This window comes from Haliaeetus leucocephalus, unplaced genomic scaffold, assembly GCF_000737465.1.
Source record: "Haliaeetus leucocephalus isolate CR32 unplaced genomic scaffold, Haliaeetus_leucocephalus-4.0 Scaffold177, whole genome shotgun sequence".
NCBI lineage: Eukaryota > Metazoa > Chordata > Aves > Accipitriformes > Accipitridae > Haliaeetus > Haliaeetus leucocephalus.
In genome coordinates this window covers 389,046-411,010 of record NW_010972613.1, presented here as the reverse complement: position 1 = coordinate 411,010, position 21,965 = coordinate 389,046, and the positions used below count along the sequence as shown (strand labels likewise).

General features: G+C 54.0%; 1 protein-coding gene across 3 annotated transcripts in view; it reads right to left on the bottom strand.

The window, feature by feature from the left end:
• Positions 1-21,965, bottom strand: part of MYRF (myelin regulatory factor) — a 62,302-nt gene continuing 40,337 nt past the window's right edge. For 2 of the 3 annotated variants that reach the window (XM_010564272.1, XM_010564273.1), the window contains exons 8-26: positions 15,061-15,256; positions 14,550-14,626; positions 14,145-14,255; positions 13,734-13,824; positions 11,947-12,147; positions 11,149-11,257; positions 10,435-10,544; positions 8,812-8,972; positions 8,215-8,287; positions 7,819-7,907; positions 7,544-7,612; positions 4,773-4,858; positions 4,375-4,536; positions 3,222-3,515; positions 2,548-2,635; positions 2,133-2,207; positions 1,895-1,997; positions 1,365-1,439; positions 1-1,105 (exon numbers count right to left, since the gene is read on the bottom strand). In XM_010564272.1, the coding sequence (XP_010562574.1) occupies positions 1,019-1,105; positions 1,365-1,439; positions 1,895-1,997; positions 2,133-2,207; positions 2,548-2,635; positions 3,222-3,515; positions 4,375-4,536; positions 4,773-4,858; positions 7,544-7,612; positions 7,819-7,907; positions 8,215-8,287; positions 8,812-8,972; positions 10,435-10,544; positions 11,149-11,257; positions 11,947-12,147; positions 13,734-13,824; positions 14,145-14,255; positions 14,550-14,626; positions 15,061-15,256 (2,257 nt within the window). In that variant the 3' untranslated portion in view covers positions 1-1,018. The remainder of the gene's footprint in view (positions 1,106-1,364; positions 1,440-1,894; positions 1,998-2,132; positions 2,208-2,547; positions 2,636-3,221; positions 3,516-4,374; positions 4,537-4,772; positions 4,859-7,543; positions 7,613-7,818; positions 7,908-8,214; positions 8,288-8,811; positions 8,973-10,434; positions 10,545-11,148; positions 11,258-11,946; positions 12,148-13,733; positions 13,825-14,144; positions 14,256-14,549; positions 14,627-15,060; positions 15,257-21,965) is intronic. The other variant, XM_010564274.1, reaches the window with a different exon arrangement.

The following is a 21,965-nucleotide window of genomic DNA, read 5'->3' as shown; positions in this document are numbered from 1 at the left end:
GGGCGTACCGGGCTTTGCCAGTGGTCTCACTTCTGCACATCTGGGCAGAGGTGGCCGCGTTGACTTGAGAGCTGACCAGGCAGCTCCACACACACTGTGAGAGGCCGCAAGCTGCTGCCAAATGAAAAAAAACAAACAGGTCCCATGACACTTAACGCAGGTGACTCACGGTAATTTTTCTCCCATGGGTTGATGGCAAGTGTCCCCACAAATGGTTTGGCCTGGGCACAGCCTCAGCAGCATCTTTAGTGGGGTTCTTGAGTTTATCCATCCAGACCTGGATACAGTGAAAGTTAAAGAGTACAGCGAGGAGGGGGACAGGCAGGGTAAATGTTGAAGCTGCACCTTCTCTTGTCCACAGAGGACAGTCCGTTTGCGGGTCCTGGGGTCTCTGGGGGGGTCTGTGGAGTGGGGCTGCGGGGGATGGCCCTGGGCCAACTAGAAGGAACAGCAACTCCAGTGTACGACTTCCAGTACGTCCAGGCACAGCCTTCCTTTCCAGGCCAAACTCCAGCGTTTCGCTCTTGGAAAGGGCTCCAGTGTCGAGCAATTCCAGTGTTGTGAAGAACTGATGTGGCACATCTGAGACCTCGGGGCCAGTACAGGATGGAGCTCCCATCCGCACTCTGGGATGTGGCAGACCTGTCCACGTTCAGTTCAGTGTAATGCTTTCAAATCCAGTGTTGCAAGGGCAGGGAGAAGCGACGGAGGACACAAGCGTCCCCATAAGGGAAGGAGAGAGATGGTCGGGGCGGCGTGGGATGGTGGGAGTCAGTGTGAGGTGAGCCCAGGAGGTACCACAGGGCCGGTTGTGTTCCTGTGGCTTAGGTCCTATGTTCTGCGTGTGCTGTGCTTCAGTGCCTGCGTCACCAGCCACAACCAAACCAGCTCCACGCCCCATGCGGGAGATGGGGGTAAGGTGGGGCTGGGGGCTAGTGGAGGAGGGTGTACAGGAGTCTCCCCAGTGTCACCAGTCCCCCTCCTCTCTCCAACCAGAGGGCACTGGTGCTGCCAGGACTCACTCACAGAGCCAGTAGAACTGAAAATAATAGTCAGTGAAAAGGTGTCCCATCTGCTCGGGAGCAGTGCTGCAGTTGGCTCGGCCCTGTGAGAGAGCGAGAAAAAGAGCTTACAGAGAGGGGTAGGACGCATACTCCGAGGGGGGAATTGTGTCTGAATTATGTGCTGGGGCAGAGAAAAATCATCCCCCCACTACCCATGTAACTGTGGAAGGCAGCGGCCACGATGGAGAGGACTGTGGAAGGCTCTCAGCGCAACGTGGCTGCTAAACCTGCCACGGTCCCAATGCTCTTCTGCCGCTCAGCCCTGGACAAGAGGAAGGACAAAGCACTGCTGGTACTCACAGGCTGTGCTACTCTGAAGTGGTAGGTAAACTCCCGGAAAGACATCATCACGAGAGGCCAACGGTGCGTTGTTTCCTGGGGAAGAAAGTAGAATAGCTGGGATGAGATTGGGGCTGAGCATCAGGGGATGTTCTCCCAGCCAGACTGGCAAGGAGCCACACAACGCTGTGCTGTCGAGTGGAGGAGCAACCTCTCCAAGGTCAGCAATCGAGCTGGACCGAGAGGGGCAAGGAGGCACTCGAGGGTAAGAAGGGTCTGAGGCAGGCTCCGGACATGGGTCGGGTGGGATGATTTCATGTGAGTGACCACATATATCAGGTTTACAGACACCTCCCTGTTGGGGTTGCAGGGATGTCTGAGGGTCGTTGACATTAGCCAGTGCAGAGTACGGCTATGTTCGAGCACGAATTCCCTCGAGCAACTCCTGTGCTGCCCGTCCCAGGCAGCTGTAGTGCCTTCTGGAGGGATCAGTGTTGTGCTGGGGTGACGCAAGGCGTGAGGATTTTGTGAGCCATACCCTCCCTCCCTACCTGTGCGTCTGTCCCATCAGTGGAGCTGTTCCTGCTCGCGGCATCCTGGCAGGGGTCACTGGAGACAAGGCCACAAAGGAAGATGGACACAGCGGAGGAGGAGCTGGGGAGACAAGACACAGTAAGACCCTGCTGTCTCTTCCCCAGCTCAGGCAGGAGACGCCGTGGCCACATGGCACAGCGTCCAGCTGACTTCAGGGGTACCGAAACACCTAATAGACGAGCCCTGTCCACTCACTTCATCTCCAGGGTCAGGTTGGTGTTCACTGCTGTGAGCTGGTTGACAGGGATGCGGTAGGTGAAGTTTCCAGCCCTAGGGACACAGAGAGAGCATTGGACCTCAGCACAGCATTTCAAGGCAGCTGTGAGATGGCCAGGACAGGACCCAAAGTCTCTGTTGGACCGAGACTTCAGAAGGGAGGGCTTCCCAGGCTAGTTCCCAAGGATGAGCTCATCACCAAATACAATCTTCCTGCACTCTGAGTGAAGGACTTGGAGCCCCAGCTCCTCTGCCCAAGGAGCAGCATGTCCTGCCTTGGGGTGATGGCAGAAAACGGCCCAAGGCTCCAGGAGCTGCTCATCTGCTGCTTCCCCCGGAGCTCCCACAGTGCTGCTGCCACCAAAGTGCTGGCAGCCGGCCTCGCCTCACTCACCTGCATGCGTCAGCAGCTGCGCAGTACTGGGACTGGATGGCCATATTGATCTCCACGATCCGGATGGAGTGCAGCACTGGGCTTGGCCCTGCGGGTGGGAGAACTGACTATTTAGGAACAGCAAAAGGATGGCAGCTGGGTTACCCTGAGCAAGAAGGGCTGGAAGGGACGCCTGGCACTGAGACCACCTTTCCTCATCACCCTGTCATCAGAGAGGGGATCAGATTGCTGCAAGACTGCGCTAACACCATGTCCAGGCACAGAGAGCCAGGAGACGGGGTGCCCCAGACTATGCCAATGGCTGGTCATCGACACTCCTTTCTCTCTGCTGCCAGCATGACTGAATCTGTGCATTTCTTCCACTAGATCTGATTTAGAAATGGCTGAGCAAGCTGAGATGGGGGTAAGAACGGAGATGCTGGTACAGCAGCCTCAGGAGGGAACTACCAACGGGCTAATATGGCCAGAAAGTGTAGGGCAGCATGGGGGAGGAAGGGCAGGGCTGGAGGTTGAACCTGGCTGCGCTGGGAGAGCTGGGGGCAAACAAGCTGCAGGACAGGGACACAGCGAGAGCTGTGGAGGATGGATGAGACCCAGCTGGTTGAGGATACCCCAGGAGAGAACCCAGGACCCCGGTGCCGCTGCAGGGAGGGAAGAAGATAGGGTCCACCTACCATCTGTGCCGGGATCCTCCGTGCGGGGCCACTCGCTCACCGGCTGCTTGATGCTGCGCTGCTGCCGGGCCTGCCCCAGCGGGGAGTTGCTGCGGGAGAGCGAGAGGTTGGAGATGTACTTGGATTTGCCCTGGATGTGGGTGAAGGGGGAGGAGGGGCTGGCATTGGGGCTGCTGAAGCTCTGAGACCTGTCAGGTGTCTTTGGCCACTTGGTGTAGGAGGTCGCTTTCCCGGTGATGCCCCTGGATTTGGCTTTGATATTTGTCACTGGCAGGAGTGAGGTCTGACTTTGGTCTGTGAAGAAAAGGGAGAGAAAGGTTATGCTGAGGCAGGGAGAGGCTGGCAGCACTCCGGACCTCTGGGACCGCTGCAGAGAGAACAGCTACCAGTTCTGGGTTTGTCCTGTCCCCATGTCACCTCCCGTATTACCCCACTGGGAGCAGCTGAGGCTTCCCAGCCTCTGTGCCTGAAGGGGCTGGAGGGATCGTCGCAGCAAAGGGAAGCTAGAGCAGGCTGTGGGCACAAAGAGGGGGCACAGCCCTGTGCTCAGGTAGGGCACAGTGTTTAAAGCAAGATTAAGGCATGACTCCAGGGGTGTCATGGCTCTGCAGCGACTGCCCCGGGGTGCTGTTCCTCCTGCAACAGCGACGATGACGGAGCAAGTGAGCTTGCAAAAGCCCAGCTTGGGCAGCCAAGAGGCAGCACACCTCCCGGCCTGTCAGAACCCTGCTCAAAGCAAACAGAGGAATGAGGTCAGACTGCAAGGTACGGCTGCTCGGGCACGCTGGCCAGCCTGGCGTAGCCTCTCATGACTTCGTGCTGGCAAAGCAGGCAGCTCCAAAGTCTTTCCAGCCCCCACTTACCCCTGGCAGCATGATCATGGATGTCTGAACCATGCCACACGGGCAGCAAAGGCTGTTCACAGCCTGGCAGACCCACTTTGCCCCACAGCTGCCTGCTGGAGCAGCTCTCAACCTGGGCAGTGGGTGCAGAGGAAACCAGGCACATTTTGAAGGGCAGGCTGCACGTCCTTTTCATAACGTGCAGATGTAAGACACGAGGTGAGACGGGGCTGGGGATACGAGGTGACGCAATGGCGAGACAGACCTCGGTGTTGTTCCAGCACCTCCTGGGTGCCTGGGCTGGTACTTACCTGTCCGGTTAGTGGCATGAGTGGGGCTGGTCTCAGAGAGGGCAACAGAGGAGACGTTGGTGGGAGGAGCAGAGCAGCACGTGGAGAAACACGGCGGGCTGAAGCAGACTAGCACGCTGTGACCAGGTAAGCCGAAGAATAAGTCATGTGTGTCCTCTGTGACTGTAGGGCAAACAGCAGGGACGTGTGGAGTAAGTCAAGGGGAGAGGCATCTAACAGGAGCGGCACCAAGCAGCCCTGGCATCCCTTCCACAAAACCAGAGCCCTCGGACCTCCCAGCATAAAGACAGCACAGTGCCAGCAAGCCCCTGGCACGGAGGAGCAGCCACGTTCATCACCCTGCACCACAACCCATCGTTGCGTGCGTCTGCCAGGCCCCCTGCCCTGCTGCGACCTACCCTGGTGCGTGGGGGTCCTGCCGCTGGCTCCGTCTGACGCAGCTGTGGATTGCACCATCTGCGTTTTATCAAAGTTCTGGCTTGACCTGAAATGCAGGAAAATACGGTGAAAACCTCTACCACAGGGTACAACAGTGTCACTTGTATGTGAAGAGAGAAGCGGCTGTAGCAGTGAGTGGAGTGATGGGACCAGGTACATGAAGCAAGAGCAGACGTGGAGAGCGCAAGGGTGAGGAGGAGCAGAGACTAGAGTGATCTGGGAAAGGCAAGGCAGGAGAGAGGCACGCAAGCCGTGAAGACAGCAAGGAGAGCTAGGAAATGCCACAGCAGATCGTGTGGCAGTCCCACGTCTGGCAGGGATGAGTCCCAGCTGGTTCAGAGGACACCAGCCATGCTCCCTTGATGCTCACTGGAACAGGGTGTACTCAGTGGACTTGATTTCCAACAGTGATCTCTGGGGTGGATTTATGTGCTTGGGTCTTAACACGTTAAGTAAGTAACACTTAACACGTTAAGTCTGTAAGGGGCTCCAAGCATTCACCATTCCCTAAGGGAGGTGCCCCTTATCTCTCGGAGACAGACTGTTCCTCACCTTGTTTTTCAGAAATACGAACAATCCCACCCAGATTCATCCCACATAATTTCAGTTATTTCACTGAACCTACTAAGATCTGAGCTGAGGACACCACAGGCATCTCGCAAGAGTAAGGCAGATATGAAAGCGGAGGAACCGCTGCCTGGTGCTGTTTTATTCCCCTGTCTGCACAGGAGCCCAGAGCAACACCACTTCTGGGGACCAGCTACAGCCTACAGAGATGTGGGGTAAACCAAGGGTCTTGCCTTCATACACTGTAGCTGTCCACTGAGCAGAAATTTTTACTGAGTTCCTAACAAAGATGTTCAAGATTTTACCTGTCCAGACCCTGCCCAGGCATAGGAGCAGTTCAGTTTTATCCATCCCACATTTTGCTTGTCCCGTACCCCTGTCTTGCCTGTCCCCTTAGCATTGCTCAAAGTTTCTCAAAGATAAACGGAGCTTTCATTCATTTAGAGAAATCAAAATACCACTTTGTCACCCGCACAACTTATCTTATTACACGTATTTCTTTTTCTGGTGAAAGGAGACACAACGCCAGTCTCCTGGAGGGAATGTGGGCACCAGCCTCTGGAGCTAACCTTCACCCCAGCCAAAAACCTACCCCTGTCCCTCATGTTCCTCCACTGCCTCGTCAACACTTACCATGCATAGCTTTATCTTGCATTCCACAAGCAATTAATTTTTTAATAGCTTCCTGTGAAACACTTTGATGTGGAGTTCTTAAAAGAATAAATTAATTGTGCCTTCCACCGCTCTTTATGCAGTGTTTTGTTCAAAGGGTGCTGATAAACAGGTAGGGCCTGTTTTCCTTTTAAGGGAAGTATTTTGCAGCAGCCCTGCAGATCCCATTAACTGAGGTGCTTTACAGGTCTGTACCTAATGAGTGACTTAGCCAGCCTTCCCTGTGTCAGTATCTTTCCAAACATTCCCAGGGGTGATGGCTCATAAAAAGAAATAATTTAGGGTTTTCTTCTGTCCCTCTTTTGCACAGTAAGCTGTCCTGTACTTGAGAGTGACCCTCCACAATAAAGCTACTGGCATATGAAGAGAGGGTAGGAACATCTCTTTGGCTAAGTCTTCAAAGTCTTCATTCTTTTTACATACTCCCTCCACTCCTTTCAGACTGTCTGCTCCTGCTCTACCTGTAGTATGTAATTTCTTTATTTAGCCTTTGATTACTTGGTTCTTCAATCTCCTAATCCTAATTTCCCCTTCCTGATGAGATCCATAATCCTTCCTCCTGGCATCCCACTTGCTGAGGTATATTCATATCTCTTCCTTTGCTTTCAATTTTGCTTAAGATTCTTGCTCTTCTGTGGTACAGATGGAAGAAAGAAGAGGAATTGAGAGAAGGGATGCAGCAATTAAATAACAGTATAATGAAACAGTAACATACCGTGGACATAGAGCGACCGGGACCCCAGGACCCCTGTGCCGAAAGAGGGCCAGGAGACAGGCAGTGGGCACAGCAAAAGAGCTACAGGGCAGTGAAGGGAGATGGGAAGAAAAGGCAGGTCGGTAGAAGATGAGGAGGACAGGGGGGAATGAAAGAGCATATGGAAGATAATGGAAATGAAAAGACAAGAATGGGAAAATAAAAGACAAAGTGGAAAGAAAATGGGTTGGATGAGAGATGTAACCAGAACAGGAGGGAGAGAAATAGGACAGGGAGAAGAGAGAGAGAAAAAGAGACTCATTATCTGGTAATGCGAGCTCCCAAAGGAGTCAAGTGTGCCCAAAACTGAATGCCTAGCACAGGCTGCCCGTGTGCACGCTTGCCGGGTTCGGGCTGTTCCCTCAATGCTCTCTCCACACTAAGGACACTGTCTGCAGAGGAAAACTCTTGCCTAGTACAGACTGGTCTAGCCCCACTGCAATCAGTGGGATGATTCTGTTTTAGTGCAGCTGAAGAGGCATCCAAGGAACATTCAGACTGGCCACGAGTGGATATGTGAGGAGCCAAACAACTGGGTATTTTCTTTTTCTTCTCTGTTCCTCACTTCTTGCTCCAGATAATTTAACTGACATCAGACTTGGATGTGAGGATGCATTTGGTTGGCTTTACAGCTTGACTCACTGGAACCGTGCTCAGTAACTCCACAGGGGCTGCTTTTTGCATTTCCGACTCCCCCGGGGTCACCACATGCCTCCCACAGAGCCCAGAAGTACCTACCCATCGATATCCACAAGGTCCTCTTCACTGCGCAAGCTCAGCACGTAGAGTGTGGACATGGACACCACGCTGGAAAGAAAGAGAGAGGTACAGGCTGAGGACGGGCACGGGGCAAGGGATGTGTCACAGTACTGATCTGCTTCCAAGGGATTTCAGCCCATGAAAGAAGTTGTAGGTCCACAGCCCCTCACTACACACCCCACAGATGGCATGGGCCAAACCGATGAGCTGGAGCGAGACAGTGGAAGAGCGGCAGCCTGGGCGTGCGGTCTCACCTGAATGCCATGATGATGACCAGGGCAATGATGGTGCCCTGCAGGAAGCGCTGGCTGATGCACGCCTGTTCTGGGACAACCGACGGTGACTGCAAGAGAAAAACCCCAAGATCAGCTCAGGACTCCTTACTGCTCTAGCCTCGCACCGATCTCACCCAGCCCATCCCAAGCTCTCTTCCAGTTCCCCTGCAAGCCCTGAATCCCCTCAGTGCAGAAGACATAAACATCTTCGTTAGGCATGGACAAAAAGGAAGGAGAGATCATGGAAATGGGAGCAGACAGGGTCACTCCCTCTGCAGCATGTGTAAGAAAACACATGAGGACCATGCAGACGACTGTTCCCAGAGAGGCCACCTTCCCCTGCAAAGCGTTGCTCCTTCGGGAGCAGTCTCTTACCTTGCTAGCTACTTTGTGGGGCCTCTTTTTGTGGGGCATGCTTCCCGCACGGCTGAACTGGCTTCCTGTTTGGCTGCAAGGAGAAAGGAGGAATGGAGCTGAGCTGTGCAGGGACAGCACTCGGAGCGATTCCCAGGCAAAAATGTGATTCTCTGCTGGGGGAGAAATCTCTGTGGCATGACAGTCACAAACCCTTGTCACTTCATCTGCTTGGGGGTAGGTGCAGTGCTGGTCCTTTGCCCAGAGAGCCTGAATTCTGCCCCCAAACCTGCATAAGCTGACCAGGGTCAGGACGATGATTTTGGAAGCATGAGAAACTCTTTGCCCTGAGAAAGTCACTCACTCGCTCTAGGGAAATGTGGAGATAATTTTGTACTGGGATTTTTGGGCTTGTCTAAGAGCAGGCTGTTGGTATGTGTATGCCAGACCTGTCTCACCAATCTCAGCTCCTTGAATCTACCCCAGGCCAAATGACAACTGCCAACGCCCCACCGCTCCTCCCCGTCTCCCCTTTCCCAAACCAAGCTATCACTCAGGGCTGCCTGGGCTCAAAAGAAGACATCCCTTCTGGCTCCCATGCCCTCAGTATGCCCATACCTGAATGCCCCAGAGCTCACGGTTGACTTCATGCTGTCCAGCCGCTTGAGCTTGGCCAGCTTGTGACTCCACCTCTCCAGCTCATCGATGCGGGTCTCCAGGTTGTCTGTCAGCTTGCACAGCTCCTTCACGGCTCCCACATTCTCCATGAAGATGCGCTCCTGCCAGGGAACAGGTTGGCAGTCTGAGTGGCCTGGCACGTGGAGGCATTCCTGCTCCCGTGGATCTGGCCACCCTGACTGCTCTCCCATGCCCTGCCACAGGGGAAAGGCTACACAACAGCCAGCTCTGGGGGTAGGGAATCATCCAACATGGCACATCTAGATCTCTACAGCCCCTGGATACGAGAACAAGAGATACCCTCTTCAAACCCAATCAAAACAATAAATGTTGGTGCAGGATCCCTGAGGTGTCCCACTGATGCTAATCCAAAGAGTCCTCCTCAGTCACAAAGGACAGACACAAAGTCCCCATCTTCATCAGGAGCCCTTGGTCAAATCACATAAGCAATGCTCTCCATCTACACCTTCTCTGCCCCTTGCTCTACAGCGCAAGCTGCTGGAGTTATTCGGCAGCATTATCCAACAGACAGTTGATCCAGACCAATGGAGAGCCCAAATCCAGAAGCCTCTGGAGAGCAATCTTCCTCCTGCAGCCCCTCTGGTAAAGGCAGGGTGTTCCAGCACAAGCATCTCCCTCTGGCACAACTGCAGCTACATCCCACGTACTGCTGCCGGCACTGTGGTATCGCCCCTGCCCCTTATCCACCCTTGGATTCTGCCACTCCACTTCTCCATACAGAGCTCCCTAAGGCAAAACATGTCCCTGGTGTGCTGGTCCAGCACTATGCTCAGAGCATCTTGGACACCATGGATAATTTGTAGCAGTGGGTAGATGCCTCTTTGGGGAGCTCAGCTAGAGCAGACCACACAGCTTGCTGCGACAGACTGTTCTGCAGCGTGCACCAGCTCCTGTTGGAGGGCTGTACAGAGAAACAAAGGACAGCAACGGCCTGGCCATGTGCAGATGGGACAGAAAAGGTCACGCTCACAGCTACTGCTAGCTGGTGATGTAACTGCAGGGATCTAGGCTTCCACAAAGGAGAAACAAGGCACTAAGGTCAGTCCTGGCCATTTCTACTCTGGACAGAGTGATGCAGGAGAGAGCTGGCAGCTCTGGGAGGCTGTCCCCTTGATGTATGCTACAAGGAGGCTGTCCCCTTGATGCCCAGAGCAGCAAACATGCTGCCACAGGTTACGGAGAGGTCAGGCAGCCAGGTGCTCTGGGTTATCTTGACATAACCACCTTATCTTATCCAGAAAGGAGAGATTATGACTAAGAGCCTCCCTACAGGAGGCTGCCAACAAGGAGCCCTTCCTGCGGGAGATGCTGCCAACTTTCACCAACATCAGGCTAGTTCCTCCCTGCTGATGTCTGCCGTCCACCCAGGGCTGCTCCTGACATCTGAAAGACCAGCCAGGTCTGAAACTCATATGGGTGGTGTTGGCTCAGAAACATTTCCCAGGCATCACAATTTCCCTCTTCCATTTTCAGCTCTGCAACTCCCTTGAGCCAGGTTCGACAGCTTCCCAGCCACTCCTGCCCCTTTGGGCTGCCACTGACCTTGTTCACCACCAGGAAGTTCTCCAGGGTCTTCCCATTGGAAAAGACCAGGTCCCCGGTGTCCTTCACAGCTTCAGGGAGGATCTCCTTTACCTCCTGAGCAATGACACCTATGTGGAAACAGCACAGTGGGTCAAGGTGGTCTGGGCAGGGCTCCTCCTGCCACAGCTCTTTCTCCAGCCCATGTGGTCGTCGGCAGGAACCCTGTTCACTGGGGACGACCCAAGGGCTGTCCTCCCTTCACCCCAGCCTGTGCAGGGCCAGGCAGAGCTCGTTGGAGGCCCCATGGCCCCATACAGGCTCAGCAACAGAAGAGCAGAGGCTGTTCAGACAAGGCTGGTTCCCAGATGACGTGGACAGGGGTATCTGCATCACCCCGCTGCAGCGTGTAGCTGCACCCCTGGAGAGAGGTGGGTACTCGGAGAAGCCTTATCACAGAAGCCCTATAAGCCACCTGCGGGAAGTGCCATGTTCTTTCCTGCTCGCTAATAGAGGGAATTTCATTAGATGCCTAAACTTCAGCTGGTGAGAAGCCCCCTCTTTGCTATCCCATGCCTGGGGGGCTGTCCCTGGGCAGGGCTGGGTACAGCTGCCAGGGAAGGCAGGGCAGTGCCGCTTTGGCACCACGAACAAAATGCCGCTGTAGGTTGCAGAACGCGACATCCAGCACTGCAGACGCAAGCAGGTCACGGTGGTGTGACACAGGGTCCGTACCTGTCTCAGAGGTGTTGTCAATGCCCACTGTGGCCGCAAACTCAGGCTTGTAGTTGTAGTGTACTAGCCGCATACGGGAGATCCTCTTCAGCTGCTCTGTGGTGTCCACCTGGGACAAAACAGACACGTGCAACTCCTAAGCGGGGTGTTGCTTCTTAAGTTCCCACGACACTGACTCCAAGCAGCAAAACCCACTATGGCTCATGGTAATACCTTTGTGAGACAGCACTTTGTGAGACAGCCCTGAACCCTGCTCAGACCAGGCACTGGGATGAACAGCATTTGCACTGGGCTTAATCTCCAGTTCTTGTCACTGGACAAGTTCCTTGGGTAGTGAAGCCAGGCAGAGGCTGAGTCCCATTGCACAACCACGCACAGGACTGAGGCAGTTCTCATAAATATGAGACATGATTGTACCCAGCTTTTCTGGACAGGGACATCCAGCTGAGAGGACTTCAGAGCAGAGCTGAGCCTCTCACCCAGGCTCTGGCAAGCCCCAGTGTGCTGTCTGACATACTCACCTGTTTCCAGGTTTGTAACTTCTGTGTTTGCTAGTTCTGGCTAACAGTGGAAGAGTCAATATTCCCTAAGACACGGTGGACAGGCTGTGTTTGGGACAGACAGGGACAGACAGACTACCAAGGTGCTTCCCATCTGGTCAATAGGAACTCAGGCTGCCCGTAAGGACTATGCCAAAATCAGCAGCCGAAACAGGTTCACAAGGACACTCACACTTTCTGTGGTACCTCTTCAGACCCCTGATCACCACAAACCTACCCTGGTTTGCTTGGCTCTTACCTCCTGGATGTCCTCCTTCACTCGGACATCTGAAGGGTGCATCAGAGAACCCATGACCTTCACATTGCCATGGACCACGAGGGCTTCATCGGGGCGGTCCGTGTTGATGCCAACCCGACCGTGGTGAAAAACAGTATCAGGGAGCTGTGCCCGCTGCCAGAGCACATCGCTGTCACTCTCAAACTGGCCAGGGTTGGAGGCCTGCGGAGAGACAGGGTAGTGGGGACTGAAAAGCAGCAGTAGCAAGACTGGGGAGAAATGCTGCAGTGCTGCTGGGCAGAGACACTCTGAGATGTAGACAGAGTGAGGATGCCAGGAGAGGCCCACAGACCCATCCCTCTATGCGCGTTGCAGAGGGACTGTATAGCAGGAGAAGCCAGGGGCAACAGATGGACATCAGAGAGCCCCACGCTGCTGCAGTGGCCTGGATGGTGCCAGGCACCCTCCTGCAGCAGTGTGCCGTCCCCTTTAGCGTGAGTGGGAAACAGCCGCGAAACCAAGCTCGGTGTTAGCAGAAGCACAGCAGCATCTTTGCTCCACGGAAGGGAAATGGGGACGGGGAAGATCTCAGCTAAAACTGGAGCACATTCACCCAGGTACCCTGAGCAGTGGGAGGGGGCTTTTGGGATGAACAGTCCAGGTCACGAGATCCTGGCATGGATGCCCTCTCCAGCCTGCAGCACACTGAATTACAGCCCTAGGAAGACCTCCAGGCTGAGCTGTGGCAGCCCCAGCCTCGCAGGAGGGACAGCAGGGAGTTGGGCAGAGCCAGCAAAGGACAAGCAAGGCCACAGAGGTGCGAGACAGAGCTTTGCGGCAGCACAAAGCAAGGCGGCAGGGGCAGGGATCCACTGCCAGCCCTGGGAACAGATCCCAGCCTGCCCTTACAGCAGAGACAGCCTTGGCATTCATCTGCTGGCCCTGTCTAAGCCTCTCTCCGCAGGAACTAAGGCTATGCCTGCTCCGCTCCTCTCCCTAAAGGAATATCCTTGCTTTCTTGAGCTGTCTGTTCTCTCAGCTTTCAGAGCTGTTCCAACAACCCCAACCAGAACCACATAGGACAGCAGGAGGAGACTGTGAGTGACATGGGTGTTGCTCCAGGTCCCAAATCCCAGGGTTCTGGCTTGCTGCTGTTGTTCTGTGACCCACTCGCAGTTTGAGATGGGGCAGTCCAGGCTGCCTGCAACTCCCTGCAGTTCTGCTCTGGGCACCCTGGAGGCTGCATAATTCATTGTGGACTTACTTGTCTGCAGATTCTGAGGTCCCTCTGTTTGTGTTTTACGCCCTGCCTTCATGCCTTGGAGCTGAGTGCTCTAACAGAGCCCCGGGAGAGCCTGGGGATGGTGCTTATCTCTTCCTGCTCCTCTGCATTTGAGCACTGCTGCCTTAGCACATGCAAAAGGTGCTGCCCTGGGAAGGTGCCCAGTCTTCCTGCACCTGGAGACCTTGTCCCTGCTGCAGAGTCCCAACAACACTGTTCTCTCACTCCCAACAGCTCTACCCTGGGTACCGGTCCAACCTTGGGAGAACGGGATGCCTTCCCCATCCTGCAACAGGTTCTTGCATGCCCTGAGCAGGTCTGACTGAGTAGGATGGAAAGGCTGGAGCCAGAACCCAGGTGAGGATAGGGATAGCTACAAGCAAGGCAGTGACAGTTTGGAGAAGGTAGGCAAGGGTTGGGTGGAGAAAGCACTGAAAAGCCAGAGGAAAGTAGGAGGATTGCCCAGGATATCCAGCAAAGGGCTGTGGGGCACCCATTGAGGCTGAGGGAGGAGAGAGGGACTTACTCTGACGATGATGCGCTCAGAGATGTGGGCTGCCAGAGTGTAGTTCTGGTTCTGCGCGTGTGCCTGCAAGGCTACCACGAGCATGAAATACCTGCCAAGAGGGGACAGAGGTCAGGGTGCCATCCTGCACCGGGAACTGCCGAGTGTGCTTCCCCTCTGGAGGACGAGGCACCAAGCTGTCATGGTGGGCTTGGCACAGCCCCTTCTCCTTCTGCACTGTCCCCAACCCCTCACAGGGTGGGGGGAGACCCTTCTTGTGGCCACAGCAGACACCTGCTTTCCTCCACATGGACAAAGATGGCCAATTCAGGACATGTCCCCCTCCCTCCAGCCACACTCCCCAACCCAGGGGACTGGCACATCCATCTTGAGTGCCCAGAACAGTTTGGAGAAGGCATCTCTGCTCCTGACCTCTGGTCCGGGTTGGGTTTGCCTTTCTTCCGCATGTTGTTGGCCGTGGTCTCGCTGAAGTGCAGCCGTCCCACGGTGACCTTGGTGACCTGCTCTGGAGGCAGGTTGACCCTGGGGAAGGGAAAACAGAGGAGCGAGTGAGGACACCGCTGGAGAGGAGGTTCTTTGGGGATCGGCCATCTCCTGGCCTGCTCCACCAAGGCAGGTCTATAAGCTGGGAACAGAGCAGAGTAGGGAATGTAGAGGAAAACTTTGCTGTGGGAAACAGAGGAGAAAAGTGGAGAGCGTGAGACCCACAGTACTATTCTGCAGCCTCCGACCCAGCCCCTTTCCTCACCCTCTTCTGCCATTGCTTATTCCCCAGTCGCTCTTCCCCAACGTGAACATAGCCTGGGCAATACTCACGTGACGGGGTTGAAGGGCCGTTTGCTGCGGTCAGACTGGGACTGCTCTATGTTGATCGACTGGTTCAAGGCCTCTAGCTGAAGAGGAAGATTTGGGCATGTGACAAAGAGCGGACAGACAAAACCTTCCCCTTCCCACCTCCTTCTCTCCAGCACAGGCCAGCTGTCTGCCCAGCCCTCCTAGGACTCAGGACAACTGACTTGCAACACCCAACCTGAGTGTGGTCATTGCCCGAGCATGGGTGCCTCCCTTGGCAAGGGGAGGGTGAAAGGATCTTCCCAAAGTGCCTATATACCTCTGGAGTCAAAAGCGAGTGAGAGGCAGCCCTGAAGACACCCAGGCAGGGATTGAGTCCATCTTAGGACTCATATTTCAAGATGTGCCTTGTTCTGGCCTTCAGCACTCTCCTACGCACTCCCCTACAACTTTGCACACGAAGACATGGTGTTGCCGTCTACCAAGCACCCCTTCTCCCTGCTGGATTCACTGCTGGCCCTTAGCTCCTGCTTGCCTTCACTCCGTGCAGCTTCAGGTAGAAGCACTCTAAGGGTTTCAGGCCCTCGGGGGTCTTCACATACTTGGGATCTCCAAGCATGCCGATGTAGACCGTGACCTGGAAGTGATTCTTCTTCTGGCACACAAAGGCGTCATCACCCACCGAGAAGTTGAACCCCTTGTCAGCATCGACGCGGTACGTGAGCATTGGGCTGTGGAAAAGGCAGCAGGCGTTAGACCAGAGCCCCGGGCACACCGCGAGAGGCTTACGCTTGTCGGGGGGAAGCACATGGGAGGGGAAGGAGGGTTGTTTTGAGGCAAAAGAGACAGCCTCTGATGCTGCCCCTCCTGCCTCACGCTGACGCTGCTCTCGGGTGCTCGCAGGGCTGATGAGCGCTGCCTGACATGAACCCGACACCTTGCCTAAGCCCACGCAGCAACCCATCCTGCTGTACACGGATGAGGGTTCAGAGAAGGTCCCTACCTCCCTTGAAGCTGCAAGTTTTGCTTTAGGTGGGTCTTCAGCTGGAAAGACATATGGTTCCTGTGACTAGGATTTGATGAGGATGCTGCGGCAACCGCCCCTCTACATGCTACGCTATAGTACTAATGCTATAAACATAGTATAATATGAGCCACAGCGGGCTAGCATCTGCTTTCTGAGTGCTGCTCCTAAAAAGTGCAGCTGCTTAGCCCTGGCTCAACACACACTGGAGATACCACACTCCACAGCCTGCCCAAAGCCTGGAGCAGACCCCTGAATGCTGCTTGCTGGGAGAAGCAGCTCAGGCTGACCTGGGGGGGGTGTCCCACACCTCCGCTCGCTTCACCCATCGCATTTCCGACATCACCTGCCCTGGCCCTGCTACCGGGCGGGACTGCCTGTGTGCCGGATTCCTGCTGAAATCACAACCACCTGCTCCGGCTGTTCCGAAAAGCTTCCAGCTCCCAGCAGGCATGTCCAGAGGAGGAGGAGGGGGCCCCGGCTGCCCGATGAACACACACCAGCTGGGGAGGTTTAATCTACATCTCCTTAATGGGCTGGTTACCATGGGAACGAGGGAAATATGTGGCCTTTGCAGCAAGTCCCCTTTCTCTCACCATCCAAAAACCCAGACCTGGGCTGGTGGGCCCCCCGGGCGCTGCCCGCCCTACGCAGAGGGGAAGGAGATGTCTCTCATCCCGCCTCCCCATCAAGCAGTTCTCGCAGAACACCCAAATCCCATTGTTTTTAATTAAAGAACTACGGATGAGGTAAAGGGCAGCTCAGCCCAGCCTTTGACATCCTCAGGCTTAAAAATCGCGGAGCCTGCTTCCACAAAAGCAAACCACTTCTGACTTCCACCTCCAATTCTTAACACAGACAGACGGATACTGCCCAGAGCAATGGGAGGGGAGGTGGACAGACTGACAGCGACAGATGAGGCAGATCTCAGCAGACTCTGGGAAGCAAGAGCTTATGGAAAGGTCACTTTTGCTCCCCTGCTGTCCCTTCCTTTCTTCTGGGAGGAAAGCCATTCTCCCCCCCCACACACTTGAGGGGTTAATGTGGATGAAACCTGTGGGTGTTTCCAGGCAGCCATGAATAATGCCAGGATGGCCGTGAGCAACTACAACTCATTTCTTGCACCCAAGGGACCCGGGGCTGCCATGCCGTGCCCTGAACACAAACCAGACGGTGGGAGCAGAGCACTACCTTAGCCCAGAAGCACGAGAGGAATTCCCCTGCGCTCTCACCCTCCCAGCCTCAGCCCCCAATTCTCTGTCTGGCTCTTCCTGATGGGGAGCTGTGGTTTGGGCTGGCCCGAGCACCCTCCGCACTCACCCCCCGGGAGCTGGACCCCTTCCCGACTGCTTTCACCAAGCCCCGTCTCTGCCTGCTGAGCTGCCTCCATCTGCCCAGGACCCCTGAGCATTCACCACTTGTTTTCACTTTGTTCACTGGTTTTTAACAGAGAAAGCAGAGGAGAGGGAGGGACTGACTGAACTTCCAAACCACGGGTGCTTCCCAAACGTGCTCTGGTTAACGTCACTCAAACCAATGGCTGCTAAACACATGTGTTGAGAGAGGGCAGACAGTTGGGCTCCCCTTCCTCTGTCCTCTAGAAACACCCGGTCCCTCCAGGGTCCCCTTCTCAGAGGCTCCTTTTCTCTGAGTTTGCCTCGATGGCTGTGGCTGCTGCATCCCCCAAAGCAGGATACCTGCACTGGGGTACTGTGGAGGCAAGAAGCTGCTCTCCAGGTATCAGAGAGGCCAGGGATCTCCCCAGCCCTCTGCCTTCAGCCCGTCGCTGCTGGCTGACCCAAGGAGCTGCTCTCAGATCACCCCCGCTGCAGGGCAGGTTACCCCCCAGATCTCCTGTTCCAGTGCTTTTTTACTCTCACATTGTAAATCCCACCTGGAAGCAGCAAACCCGCTCCCCCTGCTGCCATGTGGTGCGAAGACATCGCTGTCTGCGGCACTGTAAGGACTCCGGTGACACTTCTAAAAAAACATCCTCCCCTTCTTCTTAACCCACAGGGACTTTAGGGTCACCACCTAAAGCTCCGGACCTGATCCTCAGGCAGCGTGCCCCTCTGGAGATGTGTTCTCTGGATGGACGGCTGCCGTGAACGGGGCGGTAGGAGAAGGAAGGGCAGGTGACCCTGAGGCTGAAGCGGTTCCTGGGATTAGGGATGACACCAGCCCCTGACAAGTCAACGTCCCGCAGGCACCAAAGCCGTGCTGGCTTTTCGCAGGGAGAGTGGAGGGGTCAGAGGGCAAAGTGTCAGGAATAAAAGGTCTGGGGTCAAACGGATTATTTTAGCCAAAATGCCCCCACTGACAAAAGCAGGTTAAGGCAGGACTCAGAAGGCCAGGATCAGAGGAGAGGAGGTTTCTCCCAATCTCGGTGGGTTAGAGGTTACAAACTCCCCACATCCGCACTTAGAGGAGCAGGGAGCACCCTCGCCCTCTACATTAAAGTGCAAAGCAAAGGGAAAGGCACTGCAAGGAGAAAAGTGTCTCTGATGAAAAGGGAACTGTACTGGGATCTGTGCCTGAAGGCAGGACCGTCAGAGGGATGCTCACGTGCCTCAGTTGTTTCCTCTCTGGAAGAAAAATCTCCCCTGTTTCTCTCCTCCTTCCTTCCAGGTTCCCCAATATCCCAACCACTCCTAAGACACAATGCGTAAGACCCCCTAATTCAAGGACCACTCACTAATTCCATGCAGTCCCTGCTTTTTTTCTCTTCCAGGACACAAACACCGGGATGAAGGAACCCACAGTTGAGCAGCATGACGTTGCCATCTCACCCAGTCCACACTAGACTGACGCAGCCCCGCCGGCACGTCCACGGCTCAGCACCGTACGTGGTCCCTTCAGCTGCCTGACAGACACTCGCAGCACGAGAGAGCGAGCCCTCTGTGATCCGTCACCACGGAATTAGCCAAGCTGGCCCACGCACCGCATCGCCTAACCCAAAACACATCCAGGAGGACCGGAGCACGTCACACTGGTCTCCGTCCCCTGCGTGAGATCCAGGATCTGCAGCAAGGCCAGGTTTGATGCTGTTTATAAGGACACTTCTTCCAACCAAGGAGTGCAAGCCTGAAAGCTCCCCCCGCAGACCTGAGCTTCGGGGGAGAGCACACGGAGAGCACCAGTTTGCTTGATGGGAAGAGAACGGCACCAGCCCAGTTCCCAGGGTCAGAGCAGAGAGATTCTGGCCTCAGCACGGAAATGTTTCTGGTGAGCGCTGCACTACCCTTCGCCAGCTGCCTTACCTCAAACTGTAAACAAATGGGGAGAGGGAGGAGGGAGCCTGCTGGCATTTATCAGAGCACGCTGTCAGGGAGATGAATTACTCCTGCTCCCAGGAGTAAATTAGCGAACTGCCTGGTTCCAGGCCTCTTTGGCACCGCTGCTGGAAACCAGCTAACCCTTTTGAAGGTTCAGTGAGTCTGAAACCACAAAACCAGTGCAAAAGGCCAAGAAGAAATATATTATCAATAAAACTAATCCAGAGACTTTGGTCTCCTTCAACCAACGCAGATTCCTCAGCCCACATAAGCAAAGCCTGAGACACAAGCCCAGCAAGCCAAGACGCAGATTTCCAGGCACCTCCACTCGAATCCAAGCAGCAACCTTTCCTTCATCCAGCCTACTTCTAGGAAGTCTGTGTCAAAATTAAATCTGTGTAGTTCATATGAGCCCAGCTCTCCTTTGCACTTCTCCTGGCAGAGGGCTGCTCCTTCTCCACGCCTGCCTGGGGATGGGGAATCTGTTGCCATTCACACAACAAAATTCACTGTACAGGTCTCTTAGAAGGCAGAAAAAGCTACTTAGGAACGACAGAATTAGTTCAGATCCCCACTATGCTGTCCTCATGTCATCAAGCCCTGGCAATGGCTGAGAAGGAGCCTGGCTCCAAGACGGAGCCCAGAACAGCAGAAAAAGAGAAATGGTGAAGGGCCCCTACTCTGTAGCATTCTGCCAGGAAAATTACTGAACGGAGATGAAATTTTCCACATATCCACAGACACGAGAACAAATATGATCTGATGTGACAGCTACACTCACTGCATAAGAAGAGAGAGCTGTTAAACGGGCTTGAACAGTGCTGATACAAGCTGGAACAAACTCTCACAGGGCTATTGATCATCACAAACCATAGCAGAAAACTCTTTCACGAACAAAAAACATTGTGATGGTTACTAGTGGACTCGATGATCTTAAGGGTCTTTTCCAACCTAAATGATTCTATACTAAGGGACCTAATTTTGTGTGTGCACGAGGAGGAGAACATGGAATATCATTTCATTGTATTTTTTGCCCTGTAAGATTATACTTAGCATGGAATGTTACACATAAATCCACAGGCACAAGCATAAACTATTCTGTATAGGTTCAAAACTATATTAAATAAAGTACGACAAAGCAATTATTCCACCAGCCCAACAGAAAGTGTCCTGCCTAGATGCAGAAGCAGAGCTGGATCTCTCCTGTGCAGCAGTAACCACTGGCCTGGCTTTCTCTGAGGCAGAACAGGAGAAAGCACTACAAAACTGAAAAATTCCCCTCTGTGGAGGCTGCGAGCACTTGTCCTTCTTAGTGGAAATGCTACAGGCTGGATGCAGGTTCTTATCCCTTGCACACAGCTGGGTGGACCTGCAGGGATGGCTTTTGAGAAGTCAATCTTCTGCACACTCCAGGGCACAGAGCTGCTCTTTGTGTGCACCAATTGCTATTAAAACACCAACAAGCTCTTGAGTACCATGCTGGGGTAAGAACCTGAACAGCTTCCTATGGTCTCCCTCCTTAACCTACCTTCCTGGTCTCTTTTCTTAAGAACAAGAGTAGGAAAAATCAGATGATTCAGATGATTTAAATTCCTGGGGCTGTGAATAGGTTGCGGGCACCTGGATTGCAGGGGAAAAAATATGTTCCCTCTAGGGGCAGGAAACTCTAACAGCACATACAAACCAGAGAACAGCTTCCAGCAGAAAACAGACCAGGAACAGCTGGCCTTGCTTTATGATCTCAGAGGAAACTAAACTGTGGAAATACTCATGGATCTCAAAGAGTCACAGATGCCTGCTCATTTGCTGAGTATATCCAAAAGGCAGAAAGGAAGAAGACCCCTACCTGCTAAAACATGAATTAGTCAACCTAGAAAATGCCATTTTAGAAGAAGGAAGGGAAGATCGATATTTTGGTGTTTCTCATAGATCTGTTCTAGTGCAGTGCTGTACCGGGAGAACTAAGCGATCTTCCATTTAGAAAGAGATGTAGGTTCAGCTTGCACAGGCTCTCCTAGAGCTACCTGGCCTTGAACCCACCGCAAAGAAGGAAGAGTCCACCGAGGTAGTGTGTGACTAAAAATGAATCGATCAACCCTTGACCTTAACCCTTAATTCTGGTCAAATCCAGCGCCACAACAAACTGCACGTGGGTTCCTAAAATCTACATGAAGTCAGTTAAAAGGAATTTATTCATTACACAACGGGATGATGACCTAAATGCCACAGAAGTAGGTTCGCTCTGGCTTTCGCCCTAAATCCTAAAAGCAGGTATTAGGCAAGTGATCCCAAGCACAGATCCAAAGAACACGGCAGAGCAGGGCTGGGTTCGCAGAAGTTAAAAGCTGTGGTTTGCAGCACCCCAGCAACTTCTCTGTCCCTAGCAGAAAATATGGTGTAGTTTGCTTCTGCCAGTCTGCCTGTACGATACCAGGGTGCACGGCAAATCTCTGGAACAGGGACTGTAACACCTGCAAACAGTCCGTGACAAGCTGAACGACTTGTGACGTGTTTCAGATGAGAAACCATTTACCCAGCGCAGGTAAACAGTGAGATGGAAGGAAAAGCGGACTCATTATGTCAGAGAAAAGCGAGGCCGTGCGAAAGGTCTGCGCCTACAATGCACAGAGCTCACTGGAGCCTGCTCACTACACAAGGTGCGTTTGTGCTTCTGCCACATAGTGAAAGCCCTGCGGAGATTGACAGTGAGAGAGAGGCCGCTCCGGAGACTGACAGGCTGTGACCAAGCATTGCCCAAGTTAGAGAAGAGGGTTTCGCTTCTCCTGGTGCCTCCACTTCTCAAGAAGCCTTCTGACAAGGGGAAAAGATACTGAGGCTCACAGCTGGAGGCAGTACTGGCACAAAAACAGAGTCTGGGAGAAACAAGAACAGCAGCAAAAGCTGAAGGTCGTTTTGTCAGGTAGGAAAACAGCAGCATCGCGACTGCCCAGTGACTCCCAGACCCTGGTTCAAAACCAAGCGATAGAGGTGACGTGTCCAGACAGCACTCAGAGCGGGTGGGAGCTGAATGCAAACACCACTGTCCTGTGTGGGAAAGCAGGAATTGGGGACTGTGGCGTGACCGTGCTCAGCGAGAGATGGTCAGCTTCCCCTGTCCCCCAGTCTACAGAAAAGCAAATT